The 18,898-nt window shown below is 40.1% G+C and overlaps 1 protein-coding gene across 1 annotated transcript; it reads left to right on the top strand.

Annotated features, from left to right (window-relative positions):
• Positions 1 to 3,068: 3,068 nt before the first annotated feature.
• On the top strand, positions 3,069 to 18,215 carry tes (testis derived transcript (3 LIM domains); the record flags this gene model as incomplete). Its single annotated transcript, XM_080841904.1, has 7 exons — positions 3,069 to 3,135; positions 5,683 to 5,768; positions 6,090 to 6,336; positions 8,026 to 8,430; positions 9,637 to 9,852; positions 16,228 to 16,386; positions 18,012 to 18,215. Exons 1-7 carry the CDS (start codon positions 3,109 to 3,111, stop codon positions 18,213 to 18,215), a joined length of 1,344 nt encoding a protein of 447 aa, XP_080698030.1. The 5' UTR covers positions 3,069 to 3,108.
• Positions 18,216 to 18,898: the final 683 nt, after the last annotated feature.

Raw genomic sequence — 18,898 nt, 5'->3', positions numbered from 1 at the left:
TCAATTTTGCTATTTTGACCAATTGTAATTTTTCTGCAAATAAATGATCTAAATGACAATATTTTTATTTGAAATTTGGTAGGAATGTTGCCAGTAGGTTATAGAATAAAACTAAAATGTACATTTTACTTTAACACATACCAATAAATAGTAAAACCAGAGAAACTGATAATTTTGAAGTGGTCTCTTAATTTTTTCCGCGGCTGTATATTGTTTTGAACATTTGTATTACCACTCATCTATCTTCTCACTAACTATGGCATATGTTAGCCAGCATTCCTCTGACACACATAACGCAGGACAGTAAGCCAACATCCCTCTGACACACATAACGTAGGACAGTTAGCCTACATCCCTCTGACACACATAACGCAGGACTATGGAAATTATTAGCCAACATCCCTCTGACACACATAACGCAGGACAGCCAAAAAATTAGGGAAAACCCCAGGCTGGAAGGATTAAGCGTGTCTGAACTTTATGGGACAGAATAATGCATAACAAAATGCATATATACTAGTGGTAGAGTAATGGCATGGCACACAAGGAGTTAAATTAATGGTTAATGAATTATAACAATTGGATAAACAGGTTGCATGTCAAAGGAACCTGCTAAACCATGAATGCATCAAGTATAAAAAAAATTAAACAATAAAGATAAAGAGATGAGGTGGGGAGAGAGACAGATAGACAGACCGCATAAGCCAAGAAAAGAGTAATAGCAAGAGAAAGAGAAGAGATGCGTGGCAAGATAATTGCTAAGAGAAGGAGATCAAATGTATTAAAATGGCTAGTTTATAACATAATCTCCATTTCCTCAAACCAATCCAATCCAATGGCATTGTCCTGTATCTTAAGACCATGCCCTTTGGCTCAAGTTATCCTTCAGTTGGCTGTTTGCAGCTGAATAGCGCAGGTGTCCTGGAGGCTGATTTATATGCAGAACTAGAGTAAATACTCTATTCAAATAATACACCTTTGGCAGAGACTTCAGATTGCAATGAAACCATGACCATACAGCCCACATCACAAGGATCAATTCAAGACCAAACATGAATATTCTACATTCATATACATTTGCACACAACTTGGAAAGCAACCAGGTGTTAAGGAATGCAGGATATGGTAGTTATGTATGAGTTAGACTGTGGCCAGGCAGGCACTCTGATGACACTCAATGCATGGGGGAATATAAACAATGGAACTATTTTGGTGTGAAAAGATCATAGAGAGGGCCTATGATAAGATGCCATTAGCCCACTGGTAGATTTAATCATTTTTAGTGTGTTTTCTGCCTTTGCTCCAAACATATCTTTTCGTTTTTAAGGCTTTTTCTGCACCACCACTTGTGTCAGCCTTCTCACAGACAGAATTAATGTGCTGTCCATTTCTTGGGCTTTTTGAACGACTGCCAAAGCCAACCTATATCATTCTGGAACAAGCCTTTTAAACCAAATGTGTCAGATGAGATTACAATTAAGTAAGAACCAAAATCACTGTGGGTTCTGGATAATGTAGGAAGATGGCAATATCACTGTGGGTTCTAGACCATATCACTGTGGGTTCTAGACCATATCACCTGGGTTCTAGACAATGTCACCGTAGGTTCTGGATAATGTAGGAAGATGGCAATATCACCGTGGGTTCTAGACAATGTCACCGTAGGTTCTGGATAATGTAGGAAGATGGCAATATCACTGTGGGTTATAGACCATATCACCGTGGGTTCTAGACAATGTCACCGTAGGTTCTGGATAATGTAGGAAGATGGCAATATCACTGTGGGTTCTAGACAATGTCACTGTGGGTTCTAGACAATGTCACTGTGGGTTCTGGACAATATCACCGTGGGTTCTGGACAATATCACAGTGGGTTCTGGACAGTATCACAGTGGGTTCTGGACAATATCACCATGGGTTCTGGACAATATTACTGTGAGTTTTGAACAATATCACCGTGGGTTCTGGACAATATTACTGTGAGTTTTGAACAATATCACCGTGGGTTCTGGACAATATCACTGTGGGTTCTGGACAATGTTTGCAAGGAGCGTTTTACAAGGAATTCCCTGTAGTGCTTCTTCTGTTGTTTAAAACAACGCCATTTGTACTGTAAGAGTTGTTTGATCCTTTTAAACTGTTCTATTGTTAATCAGGGTAGGCTATGTGATTTTGAGGCTGTAAAAGAACATGGTGTTTTTCTCACTTAGATTCCACAAACTAATGGTCTTTTTTGTTGAAATCAATGAAGCCCATCAAACGCTACCGGCTAGCTCCTCCTTCCTTGCTAATATAAAATTTGTAGGCATAATGACACAGGAGCGTGAAGGGAACATAATATTTAACTTAACAATGCAAGAACATCTCTCCAGAAAATTTGAAGAAACACTGGTATCGTCCATGCCAAGGCCGGGTTGAGTCTGTCATCAAAAATAAAGGTGGACATGACAAGTATTGAAAAAATGAAATGAAGTGAAACGTGCACTGACTTATGCATTTTGGGTTCCTACTGTGGGAAGTAATGCAATTACTGAAAATGGGGAACTGAATACACAGGAAAAAATGAGGCTGGGCTACAGATGAGATATTATTTAAAATATCCATTTGTGTGTTGTATATGTTTTAGTCATGAATATGATTAATCAGTTACTTGTTTCTTGTGTTAAAACGTTCAGGATTGATTTTCTTATTCTTTCTTAGAATTCTTAGAATTTGGAAAACTCCTCCATATGGGGAAAGGCAAAGATCTTCAACCAGTTCTGGGTTCAGCATAGGTGTAAGTTCTTCATCTGACGAACTTCTCACTGTCTGACCAGCCATAGCAATTTGTTGTGATTGTGTTGTATTGTTTTTCATATATAATACAAGTATGCTCACCAAATGCCTACAATTGCGCACTTTTGGCTACTCATTTACAGCGGAAGAATTGTTTGTGGAGTGCAGTTACGAGACACACCCACTTCTTACTAGCGGAAGTGAACACAATGGAGTCGTTCGTGGTCACGGTATAGCCAAGATATTACTTTTGTTTGATGTTTTTTTTTTCATTAGCCATTTGTTGGAGATTTTAAAGCATATTGCAGAGCGAACAAGACTGTGGTCGGGAAGATGGAAATACAAAAGGAAATGAAAAAGGTAACGTTGCATTTAGTGACCCTATAACGTTAGCTTACTCTTATTTAACATTTCAGGCAAGATCTGCAAAGGTTAACTTAAATAATATATCCTTTACATAGCCTATAGCGTTGCTATTTGACTGGCTCGAAAACCTTTGGTGAACTTAAAAAATGTGACATCTGACAAGCAAATCTCCCGTGGTGGGTAAGATCGAGTCTGCCTATGTCTTCACATTTACATTGGCAGACGCTTTTATCCAAAGGGATTTTCAATTGAGAGGAAAAATCAAGGTTCAGGACAAGTTAGAGGTGCACAGTAGTAGTCGAAGGAGGTAGAGTGAGGTGTTAGGAAGGTGATCCCAGATGAGTTGAGTCATCAAGAGTTTATTAAAAGTAGAGAGGGAAGCCGTTACTTTAGCTTTTACTACCATCGATGAACCACAAATGTAAAAAATCTGTAGGAAAAAGACTGTATGAGTTCAAGTAGATGGGACCCAGTATAGCCACTAAGCGAGCATAAGACAGCTCTAGCGGTTGGTGGTTGAAATTGTGAACGCTGGAGGAGTAGACATTTTTCAAAAATAAGCCCTTGTATGGTGACTTCTGGTGAATTTTGGGGGAACATAGACAGATTCAGGTGTCAAGCATTATGCTACAATCCTACTCCTAGAAAATACTGGAATGTCCACCTAGGCTAAATGTGTTGAGTGTTAAAAAAAACATGAGAGAATGAATGGGGTTTTGTAAAATCAACACATTAACACCAGCGATGGGCGTAGTTAAAGAACTGCTGAGAGGACCCCATTTGATAAGATGCCATGAAAATATACTAGTATTTGATTTGCTAATATAGTTGTTACGTATTTAAAATTGTCCTCTAGGCTATATAGAATGTATTTGAATTTGGTCAAGGCGAAAAATGTCCAGATGCGGTTTTACACGCCTACTAACAGCCCTATATGTCCCTAGAAGGAAACGAGCTGTTTTCCCTTTTTAGTGAGCTCATTAATGATGATGAGCTCTGCTCTGATTGGTTAGTTACAGTGAGACATCGCAATGGCTCATAAAGAAAGCAACATGTTGAAATAAACAGCTGTGAGAGTTCACCGATGGAGTGTTTAGGCACATAACCATAGTTATCTATCTATGTCTATTGAGGAGGAGGAAACAGATGTTGAGGTCCAGCCAGTCATTCTAGGTAATGATTGGTTTAGACCAGTCACCTGACCGGAACGGAAAAACAATCCGTTTGATTCGCTAATACCAGGACCTTTTACTTTTCTGGTGTCGGTTTGCCTGACTTTTTAAGCAATCGTTTATTTTTATTTTTTACAATGTGAAGTTAAAGGCTAAATAGAAAACTGACTTGAAAATCAAACTTTTGCACCGTGTTAAATAAGATGTTTATAGTTACAATACAACGTAAATAAACTAAGCATTAGGTTAGGACGGTAGTCAAACTATTGCCATCTTGACTTGGCTGTTTATTTCATATGGGGTTTCATTTTGACAGCACGTCACTTACCTTGAACGTCTGCCGCTCATGAAGTGCTTGCACTTAGCCTACTGACCGTAACAACCGAAAATGACTTTTTATTTAGTTTTAAACAAGAAGCAGACAACTGAATCTCATGTTTAAATTCGTATGAAATGAAATGTCGTATTCCATAGTGAAAAGTCTTCAAGTCTGTTACAGTTCACCTTGTTTTTTCAGAGAAATAGAAAAACTTGGTAATAATATAAATTATTGAAACTGTGGTGGTTGGGGCATGCCAACATCATCTATGACAGCAGTGATACTGAACTCTCTCTCTCTCTCTCTCACACACACACACACACACACACACACACACACTGACCCAGTAACATTGTATTCTTATCTCTAAGAACACAAGGACAGGATATACTCAGTGATAAAGATATCATAAGAACATAAAGTTACACATTAGAACACACACACATTCAGGGATTCTTCTACTTAACTTTATTTATGAATATCTGAAAATTAAGGACTGTGAGTGTAAGAATCATAAGACATGAATTCTGATTTGCACTCCTTCAAACAGTTTTTTGAATGAGGAGTATAAAAATCAAAAAAGGCACTAGTAGACACCTTGCCTGTTCTGCGTGGTGCAGCTTTAATACAAAAAAATACATTTGACATTGGGAGCCCTGATTAAAAGCTGCCACAGCATGTCAAACTATTTAAAGTGCCTGAAGATAGCCGCAGAGTCTAGAGATATTAACATATTAGGTTTTTCCCCCATTGTTATAGAAAAACACTAGAGATTTTGACATTGAAAATGTGCTATGGCATGGGTGTTAGGAGGTGGGTGTTGGAGTCTTGTGCCCCCCCCCCCCCCCCCCCCATTGAAAATTAAATTCCAAAAAGCGAGGATGTGTTTCAGTGTACTTGAATTTCAGTTTGAAACCTCAAACTCAACATGTGCGTTAAAACCCCAATATTACCACTGACATTTTTTTTTACCTCAGTGAAGTGCTTGTGGATAATGGTAATAGGGAAAAAAGGTAATACCTAGCTAAATATGCTCTGATGTCTTTACAGATGACCCTTGGCCATGAGATTGGAGCTGGAGCCTTGTGTCTGAAATGCAAGGACAAATGTGAGGGCTTTGAGCTGCACTTCTGGAGGTAAAGTCCTATCCTTTTAGTCAGTAGAGACTCATCGTGTCCCCCTTTAACTGATATTTATGTTTAATAGGGTTCTTTTCAAAGTTGCTTAACTTCAAAATTTCTTCTTAAATATTTTAAACTTTGGAAATATATTCCCTTATAGCCAGGAAGAAGAGATCACAGGACAATTTCTCCATTTGAAATGTAATTGTCTTTTAGTGAAAAATTCCTGTTATAGCTTCTGATATGTCATTTTTGTATTAAATAACATGATCCACTGATGCATGCAGAGTAAACCCTTTTTAATGAATCAGACATAACAGTTTACCTTTTTTGTAGGAAAATTTGTCGCAATTGCAAATGCAGCCTTGAGGACCATGATGTGCAGATGGCTTCTGCTGAGAGCAAGAAGGTGGGCAAACTGTTCGAGGACACCAAGTATACTGGGCTCATAGCCAAACTCAAGACTGATGGCATTCCTGCATACAGAGGCAATAAGGTCACCATTCCAAGTGCAGAACCAGCCAAAGGCATTGGGAAAATGGTCACCTTCGAGTGGGCACCACAAGTGGCTAATCAGCACCTGGTAAGATCTTTGTCCCCTTTCTGATTATAATAGCTTTTTTTTTCTATGCAAAGAAAAACAGAGTGAAGAAAAAATGCTCAGGGTTTGTTACCTGAACTTAAATTCAAAACAAAAGTGAGGCATTCAGAAAGTACTGCTTCAAGACCAAAGTGAGTCAGACTGAATTGAATTGATTCTTTACTTTTCACCATATAGAGATTGTAGAAAGTACAATTACATTTTTGACAGGTTGCCTTATGCCCTGGAGTGTATTTGCACATATACAGTTCACACTATTAGAGATGTTCATGCAAATATCTAGATATCTAGCGTCATTTCATGGGATACAAGCCCTATAATCAGGGGTGTCACTTGGCCTATTTAGTGGGAATTGAACCCCCCTAATTGTAGCATCTAGCCCCCTCAAATAAATGTGCTTCACTTGATTGAAGCTATCAGTATATCTAAAGTTATAATTGTTGTTCAAAATCTATCTGCTATTGCAGCATTGTGTTTCCAGTAACATAGGATGGGTGCTGGGGATAATGGGAAGGCATTCTGGAGTTTTGCCTTCGGCTGTGCAAAGAGTAGAAACTCTTAAGGCTGTAGTAATCTCTGCTCATGATTGATAGCATCACCAACTTTTTGTGTCATCACAAAACATTACCTTCTTATCAGCTGAAATAGTAAGTATTTGAAGTGAAATAGTCCCTTAAAAAAAGAACAAAAAATGTGGGGACATGTTCAGTGTTTACAGGCAGCTCTCATTTGGTTTGTTCTTAATTACGCTACGGCTAAAGAAAAGAACATGTTACACTGCATCAAGATTAGTTCAACTTAGGCTACAGTTGGCAGGATTGTTGTAAAAAGGTAGGTAGAAAAATGAAAAATATGAAAAATATAGTTGCACTATGTATGAATTTCACTAGCCTGACGATGTCATACTCATAATTCTAGTCAGAATATGAGTCTGAGTCTGCTCCATTGAGTTGTGATTATGGGGCGTGTTTCAACGACCCAGGAAAGAAAATGCCTCTTCGCTCAATTGGATACCTAGAACTAATCAGAGCAACGTAGTATGACATCTGATACATTAAACTTTTACTGGATCCAGTAGGAAGGACGGCAAAAACATCTTTACGATCTACAAATGCCTTGATTGCGTTTCTTTGTTCCTCTTTCAAAGTTAAGGGGCTGTCGAGGTCTTCTAAAACCGACTCAATGGCAGAATCTACACATATTAGCTCTCCAGCGGCAGCCATGTTTGTTGAACACGAATTTGAACCGAGCGCTCTTTGGTGACGTGGTTGATTACCTTACTGTTCATCATCTGTCGATCATCGTATAAAGCCCGCCCTGGCACTTTGATTGGCTGTACTGTTTTCTACCTTGAAAAATCTCTCCCCAACGGCCGAAGAGCCAGACCGAACTTCCCGTCCAAATTTTTTTGTGGGCGGAGTTCGGGCTGGTATCCAGGCTAGAATTTCACACCAATTCTTCTCAAAACTTCAAAGTATTTTAGACATTGTATTGTAGACTACCATCAATTCAAAGGGGAAGTCCTGAAAACGCTCACCTTGCCTTCCGGTTGTACCAAATAAATGATCACAATTACTGGAACATCTACAATTACTTTCATCTATGTTTCTATCTTCTATCTAATACATTTTTGTCAAATGTGTAACCATGGATAATCTTTCATCATTACAGGTAAAAAGATACATGGAGCTGTTGCCTCCTGAGAGGCGACCAGTTTCTGGTACTCAAGGTGCTGAGTATCGCAAGCGGCAGATGGCCAAACAGCTTCCTGAGCATGACCAGGACCCCTCGCACTGCCATGAACTCTCCCCAGGAGAGGTCAAGATCATGCAGCAATATGTACGAAAGTGCAAGGATGAGGCTCTCGGTGTGGGAGACCTCAAACTGCTGGAGGAGGTGGTTGGTGGCGTTACACAGTCAGGAGCAAAGGGACACATTGCCCAAGGGGGCAAAAGTTGTCCCGAAACTGATTTGAAAGATGTAACCAGGTCTCTGCCTGAACCAGAACAAGCTTCTAAAGCAACCATCTCTACAACTGGATCAGCTGGTGCCAAAGGAAATTCAGGCAGAGACTACGTAAGTGAAATTTGCATCTGCAGGTTGTGCATCTGCTCACACAAGCAGGCTGGAAATCTAACAGTGCCCAGAAGCAAAGAGCTACTCTGTAAAGTTCTGTAGAGTTCAATTCAATTCAATTATATATATATATATATATACTGTATATTAGCACCAATGATTTTAATTGTGTCAAGAAACTTTATAGAGCCCAGAGACTGAACCCCCTTGAGCAAGCACTCGGGAAGAAAACATGAGCAGAATCTCAGCTCAAACGGATGACTTATCTGCTTGGGGCTTGTCGAGTAGAGATATAGGTGGTGTGGAGGGGACAGAAGGGAGGAGAGGAGAGAAGGAGAAGAGAGAATGTGTACATGACACGTACATGACTCCATGAAACATAAAAGAAGGTATATACATGATGCATACCAAATTCAGCATTCAAAGTACTGCTTTGAGAACAGCTTAGTGAGTATACACGACTTCATAAAGTTACTATTACAAGCAAAAGCAGGATAAGCAGAAATGAGTGAATTGTTAATTACTTTAGGTAGTGTCTCATTTTAAGGGTAGTGTGTGGTTGAGTAGTTTTGAAGGGATGGGGTCTAGTAAGAATGTTGATGGTTTATATAAGATCAGGGAAGTGAGTTCAGGGTAGTCAATTGGTGTGAAGGATTCTAGTATCTTGCCAGATCTACTTTTATGCTTTGGAGTGCAGGGTGTGAACTCATCCTTCTTGATGAGAGGGCCACTATCCCACTGCACATTGTTTGTAAATTGTATGACCCCATTCCTAGAGGGTTTGAAAATGTTTTAAAGCTAAAGGGTGGGCATCCTCATTCCTAGTTTTAATAAAGCAAAAGGTGGGCATCTTCATTACAGATTTGAGTATGCTTCTGATATTTTGTATACATTGGTTCATACTTGTTCAAATGCACGCACATTCTACATTTTGAACATTTCCATCCTCAGACAGATGGGCCCCCCCTGTATGAGCTGGGTTCTGCTGAATGTTTCTTCCTCTTAAAAGGGAACTCTACCATGCATAAGTGCTTTCGCTAGGGGGTTCAGTTTCAGGAGACAACTTCAATTGTTATTGGCACTATGAATAGAATAGAATTGAAAGTGTTGCATAATTTTGTGCTTCCAAGCGGATATGTATAATCAGTTTTGGTTGGTGTAAATATTTACCTGTTTTTGATTTATATTTCTCGATCCATCCTGCAGTTATGCTTCCAGTGCCACCAGGAAATGAAAGAAGGGGAGCCAGCTGTCTATGCCGACCGTGCCGGCTACGATAAGCTCTGGCATCCAGCATGCTTTGTGTGCTGCGTCTGCAGTGAGCTGTTGGTGGACATGATCTACTTCTGGAAGAAAGACAAGCTGTACTGTGGGCGCCATTATGGAGAAAGTGAAAAACCCCGCTGTGGAGGCTGTGACGAGGTCAGAGCCACTTTATATAAGGAATTAAGTAGAGAATGAGAAATGTATCATTACATAGTCTTTTAAAAAGAATAATTCACTTTGAAAGACTTTAGAATTGTACTTTATTAGCATTTCTGAAAACGATTTTTCTGATTTTGGTTGCATTTTTTTTGCATTATTTAAACAATATTTACACATTATTCAGTGTTCCGGTAGCAAAAAGAAATGCAAATTCGATTTACTAATATGTTACACCTCGGAAGTGCATTATTTTCTGACGTCATCTCATTCCCATGAATTTGGATCCCTCTACTTTCTGAGCTGGCCGCCATCAAGGTAATGATTGCGACTGTAAAGGCTAGTTAGCCACACACTGAAAAAGACGTTACTGCAAGAAATGAGCCTATTAGCCTACACTCTTGTAGTTCTGTGAGGCCTGATATGCATACATAAACGTCCCGCCAGCTCCTTACAAGGGCATGCAACCATGGGCTCTGTGCACACTGGCAACACAAAAGCAACTTGAGATCAACATCATTTTAAAGCAATTTGAGATCATAATCATGTTAAAGCACCTTGAGAACAAAAGCATGTCAAAGCAACTTGAGACTTATCAAAATCATGTCAAAGCGAACACCAGTGGTGCACCAGCCAGTAAAGGCAGACCTAACTACATGGGTGTAGAGTTGGACCAACTGCTGCAGAATGTAGATGTGTCCATTCTATTCCACTATGGCTATATCCACACGACTGAGTTTAGTCATTTGCAGTGTTCGTGTAGTGCTTTTATTTATTTAAGGACATCACTATGCCTTGTAGAATCATGACTGTAAATGTGAAACGAAATTCTTAATGATACAAATATTCTTGTATTTATTATTATTATTATTTCAATTACTTTAATCCGATGATTAGATTAGATTAGATTCAACTTAAGTAAGAGTTAAGCATGAAATATGAACGGAATTGGGACTAGCAGCAATTGAGGTAGGAAGTGTAGATAGATATGAAATATATATAGTGCAGGTGTAAGTATTAGTGGTGGTAGTAAGTAAAAGAAGTGAATGAGGGGAGGGGGAGTACAGTGCAAGCGGGGGCGCAGATAGGATTTTTAAACTGGGGGGGACCAAGCTGTCAGCAAATGATTCCAACTCAATTTGTTATTTTGTGTAATATATATGTATATATATCCTACCTAAATGCTTTTGTAAGGGCAAATGTTACACCCAGGATGCTGCGCTCTTCTAGTGAGCGTCGTTTGGCACTGCCGTCTGTGCCAGCGCCAATAAGGACATCACTATGCCTCGTAGAATCATGACTGTAAATGTGAAACGGAATTCTTAATGATACAAATATTCTTGTATTTATTATTATTATTATTATTATTATAATTACTTTAATCCGATGATTAGATTAGATTAGATTCAACTTAAGTAAGAGTTAAGCATGAAATATGAACGGAATTGGGACTAGCAGCAATTGAGGTAGGAAGTGTAGATAGATATGAAATATATATAGTGCAGGTGTAAGTATTAGTGGTGGTAGTAAGTAAAAGAAGTGAATGAGGGGAGGGGGAGTACAGTGCAAGCAGGGGCGCAGATAGGATTTTTAAACTGGGGGGGACCAAGCTGTCAGCAAATGATTCCAACTCAATTTGTTATTTTGTGTAATATATATGTATATATATCCTACCTAAATGCTCTTGTAAGGGCAAATGTTACACCCAGGATGCTGCGCTCTTCTAGTGAGCGTCGTTTGGCACTGCCGTCTGTGCCAGCGCGGCAGTCCAGACTATTCTCATTTGTAGTTCCACGTTGGTGGAATGAACTGCCTAGCACTACCAGAACAGGGGCGTCCCTATCTACCCTTAAGAAGCTCTTGAAGACCCAACTCTTCAGAGAGCACCTCCTGTCCTAACTGGCACCTCGACTAGTGCTTAACTTGCAACATTACCGCACTTCTTTTTCTTTTAATATTTCTAATGTAAGGTAGTATTATACCAGGTTCTATTGCTATATATATACATATAAACTCCTCAAAAAAAGTTCGGAAACATTTCTTCAGTCGATTCTCCCTCCCCTTTAATAATACCAATTGGTATTGTATTGTATATCGTTGGAAAGCCTGATTAGTCACCTTTACAATTAAGTACAACTTGTAAGGATCGTGCATTCGTGGAATGAGCAACACAGCTAACCGTGTGGGTAGCGGCCCACATTTTTTTGCCAAAATGCCCTGCAATATTCTTCTGTTGGTATTCACTCTTGTTTTGAGTTGTTTGGTGGATTGGATGATTCTTCCACAGTATTAAGGAAAAAACAACACCATTTTTACACTTTATTCATTTTACACTGTCAGGGACCTCAGTAGCATGTGGAAGATCCAAACGCAGCCACAACAGCTTGGCGCCTCCTGTGGGATGGCATCCCATTCCTGAACCAGAATTTGTAGCAAGGCAGCCAACATGGTTGCGTTGGTCACTCTGGCACGTACAGCACGCCCAAGCAGATCCCACAAGTATTCAATTGGGTTGAGGTCTGGACTCACGGCAGGCCTTTCCATCCTCTCCACTCCAAAGTTCTGGAGGTACTCTCTGATGATCCTGCCTCTGTGGGGCGAGCGTCTTCCAACAGAAGAATATTTCAGGGGATTTTGGCAAACATTTTTGGACTGCTACCCACACGGTTAGCTGTGTTGCTCATTCCACGAATGCACGATCCACATGCTACTGAGGTCCCTGACTGTAAAATGAATAAAGTGTAAAAATGGTCAATATGTGGTGTTTTTTTCTTAATACTGTGGGAGAATCATCAAATCCACCAAGCAACGCAAAACAAGAGTGAATACCAACAGAAGAATATTGCAGGGGGTTTTGGCACATTTTTTGGGCCACTACCCACACGGTTAACTGTGTTGCTCATTCCAAGAATGCACGATCCTTACAAGTTGTATCTCGTTGTAAAGGTGACTAATCAGGCTTTCCAACGATGTACAATACAATACCAATTGGTATTATTAAAGGGGAGGGAGAATCGACTGAAGAAACGTTTCCGAACTTTTTTTAGGATTTTGGCAAAAAAAATTGGGCCGCTACCCACACGGTTAGCTGTGTTGCTCATTCCACGAATGCACGATCCTTACAAGTTGTACCTCGTTGTAAAGGTGACTAATCAGGCTTTCCAACGATATACAATACAATACCAATTGGTATTATTAACCTTTCAGAACGTATTGTCACACCGGTGTGACAGCTGCCAACTTTCCGCAAAAGCGTATTGTCACACGGGTGTGACTTAGAATCTGGCGAAACGAGCGTTCCAATAGCAGCGTAACAATTAGCCTGTGTTTGGGTTACTACTAACTTCGCTAACGTGAGCTAACATTGTACATTTAGCTACCTTCATCCATTATGCCTCTTAAAATCGTCTTTTTTGTTTACTATATGTAGTCTTATGATATGTGTGGTCCACGTCCAATTGTACATGACAAAGTTCAGTCAAATATCATGGCCAGCAACGACAGCTCGATATGAAAACCAGCATCGCAGCGGGAATATACCGTACATGAAATGCTTCACGAGAGCTGACTAGTTTAGAAGCATACGCTCCTCAGGTTACACATAATACACATAAGAACAGTCTCATCATTGATGCACACAAACTGCACAGACACCTTTTCATATTACAATCACTTGTCACTCACAAATCATATTTGCGCACTATCAGCGCATCCACAACATGCAACAGTTAGAAAAAAAATAACGACACACTGATTCCGGCATCTCATTCATTCATTTATTACAGAAAAACAAGTAGCGTAAACGTAAACTCACAAAACTAATAAACATGACAAGACATTTTGAAAGGAGGCGTCAGCTCACTGATAATAAAATTCGGGACATCTTCACCGTCGACCTTGAATATGCTTATGTTGATGCTGACTAAAATGTCGAGCCTGAATCTGACAACTCGTCTTTTGAGGAGCTGCCAGATAATTTGGCAGCCTTGGATGAGGGAATGGAGTTGGAGGACAGACTCCACTCCCCTCAAACACCACCTCAACTGATCCCCTCCTTTTCCACCCCAATAGTTAACTCTAATTAATAATTTTGATCAGATGTTTTACCCCATTGACATCACATTGACTAGTCCATGATGAAAGTTGGCCCTCCGAAGGAAATATATATCTTTGCGATCAGGGGACAGGGGCGTGGCAGCAACGGTTAGTGAGAGTTTAAAATTATATTGGCGAAATTTGCGATCAGGTGACGGGGGCGTGGCAGCTGCGGTTAGTGAGAGTTTAAAATGATATTGGCAAAATTTGTGATCAGATGACGGGGGCGTGGCAGCGGCGGTGACAAAAATTAATGTGTTGCCCCTTTTTTCCAGGGCAGAGCCACTGCCCTTCAAAATTCCTGTGCACATATCTGCATTTTATGTCATTCCTACATACCCAAATTGATTTTCAAAAGTAATGGCTCTTGATTGTTCAGTACATTGAGCTCCTTCTATTGCTTCCCTTTTTGGAGGAAGGATGTCCCATAATGACTCAGCTAGATGTGCTGAGGATAAGACAGAAGGGGGAAGTTTTGAAAGAAATACAAGAAGCTAAACAGGAAGAAAAAACACTGCTCAAAAATGTAATGTCCGGCGTCAGTGGCACCTGCAGCCGTACGGCAGTACGCACTGTGCGTTCCTTCTGCTACGGGAGAAGAAGAAAAAGAGAGAGAGTCTGAAATCATGCGCTGAGCCTGGACAGTGCACAAGGCACAAACAAACGAATAGTGATTAAAGCACAAACAAACGCTTACAAAAGTTATGTCACACGCTGTTCCCAGCACAACGCATGCATTGCCACTGTAATCAAATATTATAAACGCATATTACAAGAAGGAAACTGCAGACAGAGGGGCTGCGTTGGTGGCTCTGTGCGTACCTAAAAAAAAAGTTCTGCAGGCGTCCCTGTCCGGCATGATAATAAAAAAGTAAATTATAGTAACTTCAAACTCATAATACTACTACAAACACATAAATATAGCTGCAAGCAGCGATGGCGGTTTCCTCCTCCAGACATTTGGACCAGGGAAAAATGTATTTTTGTGACAATTTGTCACTGTATAGAAAAATCCATGCTGCAGACTTGCCAATGGGATATTACATTTCAAATGCATTACTTTGAAGATCCTCAAGGGCCATGGCTTCAAGCTAAGAGTGAAAAGGGGTGTGGTCATCCCTAAATTTCCTTAAATGTTGTGTGTGTGTGTGCTTGCGCGTCAAAGGAGCCTGTCCCTGTGTGTGTGTGTGTGTGTGTGTGTGTGTGTGTGTGTGTGTGTGTGTGTGTGTGTGTGTGTGTGTGTGTGTGTGTGTGTGTGTGTGTGTGAGAGTGAGAGAATCTGGGGCACACACGCGCGCGCAAGACCAGAGAGGCAGGGGCAGAGAGGCAGACTTGAGAAACACCCTAGCAATTAGCCAAGCATGCGTATTTCAAATATTCACCAAAAATCTACTTTTCATCTTACAGTCAATTTTTTTTTAGATTTGTGTTCTAAACACTCTCAAGTGTCTTCACATGAACTTGTGATTCAATCAGAGTATCACTTTTTGACCTGTTGATGTGTAAAGCATTGTTTTAGCGTGAACAATCTATCCAATTTGCTTTATATCAATCATTTTTCAAGATATGAAGTTGCCTTTGCACATGGCAACATGTTGTAGTGTCTTCCAGTGCCATATCAAGTTTGGTGTTGATTTGTCAAAGATTTGCCAAGATATGACCTCACTTCCTGTTTGGCAACTTTTCTGCTGAATTTGAGTGGCTGTACCGGACAAACGGTTGTGAGGATCAAAATTCTTTTTTGTGAGGCTAGGTCTGAAGATCATCTCTGGTGATTTTGAAGAAGATTTGCCAAAAATTGTAGGAGGAGTAGGCTTTCAAAGGTTTTTGATAAAACCGGAAATAGCGGAAAATCTATATAACCGGAAATTTACGCCATGGGGTGGGTTAAATTTGTCTTGATCCAGGGAATCCAATGGTACCTCATTTTTGGAAATCGGTCATACGGTTCAAAAGTTGCGTGTGTTACAAAAATCCAACTTTGACCTGTTGGTGGCGCTAGAGTGGTCTAATGAGAGCCATGAAAATTGGTGTGAATGAAGAGGGGACTGTCCTTAATGAGTGTGCCAAATTTCACAAAGTTACCATATGGTTCTAGGGGCTGCCATTGACTCCCATGGTACAAGAATAATAATAATACCTACGATAACAATAGGTTCCTACCGGAGGAAACCTAATAACATTTTAATTGGTTCAGAATGACTTTTTCCCCATTAAGTTTGGGTCTCAGTGGTAAACTATAGAAAAAGTGTGTTCAACTGTGACACATTTGTTTTTCAGCTGATCTTCAGTAATGAGTACACCCAAGCTGAGAGCCAAAACTGGCACTTGAAGCACTTCTGTTGCTATGACTGTGACTGTGTCCTGGCTGGGGAAACCTATGTGATGGAGAAGGATAAACCTGTCTGCAAGACCTGCTACATGAAAAACTATGCAATGGTGAGCACCTGTTACAAAGTTTTGGCTTCTTTAAGCTTTTACTGTTTTGTGTGAAAAAGCTGGTTGCATGCATATCTAGAGGTCCATGGATACAGATTACAGATAGTTATTTACATCAATAATTTAACAGTATGTCAACATCAACAGAGTAAGGTGCTAATTTCACCATGAAGGGAGACTGCTTTGATGCATTGTCTACATGTCTCACAAAAAGGGGCACAAAATGTGTTATGCACAAAAACACTTCGCTGATTCAAGTTCTTATGCTTCACTTTACTAACAGTGCCTTGCATAAGTATTCACCCCCTTGGATGTTTTACCCTTTTTTTGCTTTCATAAATCAATCATGGTCAATATAAGTTGGCAAAAAAATCCCATTTAATGTCAAAGTGAAAACAGATTTCTACACAGTACTCATCTCATTGTCTTGCTGGAAAATAAATCTTCTCCCAAGCCGTAGTTCTCTTGCAGACTAAGGTTGTCCTCCAGGATTTCCCCTTATTTTGCTGCATTCATTTTACCCTATATCTTTACAAGCCTTCCAGGGTCTGCTGCCGAGAGGCATCCCCACAGCATGATGCTGGCACCACCATGCTTCACAGTGGGGATGGTGTGTGTGGTGATGTGCAGTGTTTGGTGTCCGCCAAACATAGCATCTTGTCTGATGGCCAAAAAGCTCCACTCTGGTCTCATCAGACCACATAACTTTCTTCCGCTTGACCATGGAGTCTCCCACATGCCTTTTAGCGAACTTTTAGCGAACTCTAGTCGATATTTAATATGAGTTTTCTTCAACAGTGGCTCTCTTCCATTAAGCTTTGATTGGTGAAAAACCCGGGCAACAGTTGAGTCTCTCCCATCTCAGTTGCTGAAGTTTGTAACTCCTTCAGGGTAGTCATAGGTGTCTTGGTGGCCTCTCTCACTAGTCTCCTTCTTGCACAGTCACTCAGTTTGTGAGGACGGCCTGCTCTTAGCAGATTTACGCATGTGCCATATTCCTTCTATTTCTTGATGAAGGATTTAACAGAAATCTAGGGATGTTTAGTGCCTTGGATATTTTTTTGTATCCTTCCCTGAATAACCTTTTCTCTGAGTTGCTTGGAGTGTTCTTTTGTCTTCATGGTATAACGGTAGCCAGGAATACTGATTAACCAGGGAATGTACCTTCCAGACACAGGTGTCGTTACACTACAATTAAATCACTTAAAACACATTCACTGCACACTGATCCCCATTTCACTAATTGTGAGACTACTAGCACCAATTGGCTGGACCTCTGTCGAATTAGGTCAGTCACTTTAAAGATGGTGAATACTAATGCAAAATCTGTTTTCACTTGGACATTAAAGAAATAATGGATATGGTGATGAGGAACAATGTTTCCACTGCGTTCGAGCATTTGGGAGCGAAGATCCTGCTATAGGAGCGAGAAGGAGGTTCATGAGAATGCTATTATTGCCTTTTAGTGTGGTGCCAAGATTGGATTCCAGATTCCAGACCAAACTGATGTCATTACTCCCCAAGTTCAGGGGTTTAAAAGAGATTACACACTGTTTTTGAATGATGTCTGTTTCTATACCTACATGTTAAACATACCATATTTTGTGTGTTCTGTGTGTCCTCAGATCTGCGTGGCTTGTCAGACTCCCATTGAACCTGAGGCACAGCGTGTATCCTATGGAGAGAGCCACTGGCATGCAGAGCCACAGTGTTTCCAATGCTCCGGTTGTTCCAAGTGTCTTATTGGTCAACGTTTCATGGCTATGAAAAACATGCTTGTTTGCTCTGTGGAGTGCAAGAAAATCCTTACCAACCCTACCACAAATTAGGGCATGGATACTGTTTATTTGACAAGGAAATGTGGCCTTAGTGCTTGTCCTACTGAATGCTTAATTAGAATACTGAACCTGTTTTTACTAGTGCAGTACCTGATGGCATATCTATTACACAGTAATGCAATAAATGAATTGAGAAGTGTTTAGTGTCTTTTGGCTGACACCTCCTAAAGCACTAAAAGTGTTGACAGTATTCGGTGTCCTTCGGGTGACGCCTTCTAAAACACTAAAAGTGTGGACAGTGTTAAGTGACCTTTGGGTGACACCTCCTAAAACACTCAAAGTGATATGATGAGTAATAGTAATGGAGCAGTAGAGCAGAAGTGTTTTATGTTAAGTTGTGCCAAAAGGTGAGGGAGGCATTATGACTTGTTAAGGCTGGGAAACCTGAATGTCATATTTAATTCTCATCTATCTAAAAAATGTATTAAGCACAATATTTCCCTACATTGTAAAAGTACAGTACTGTGCAAAAGTTTTAGGCAGGTGTGAAAAAATGCTGTAAACTAAGAATGCTTTCAAAAATGGAAGTGTTAACAGTTTATTTTCATCAATTCTTCATAAATTAACAAAATGCAGTGAAGGAACAGAAGAAAATTCTAAATTAAATAAATATTTGGTGTGACCACCCTTTGCCTTCAAAATAGCATCAATTCATCCAGATACACTTGCGCAGT

This window comes from Sprattus sprattus (assembly GCF_963457725.1).
Source record: "Sprattus sprattus genome assembly, chromosome: 7".
In the NCBI taxonomy this organism is placed as follows: Eukaryota; Metazoa; Chordata; class Actinopteri; order Clupeiformes; family Clupeidae; genus Sprattus; species Sprattus sprattus.
The sequence above is the reverse complement of the archived record's forward strand: the minus strand, read 5'-3'. Positions and strand labels throughout refer to the sequence as shown.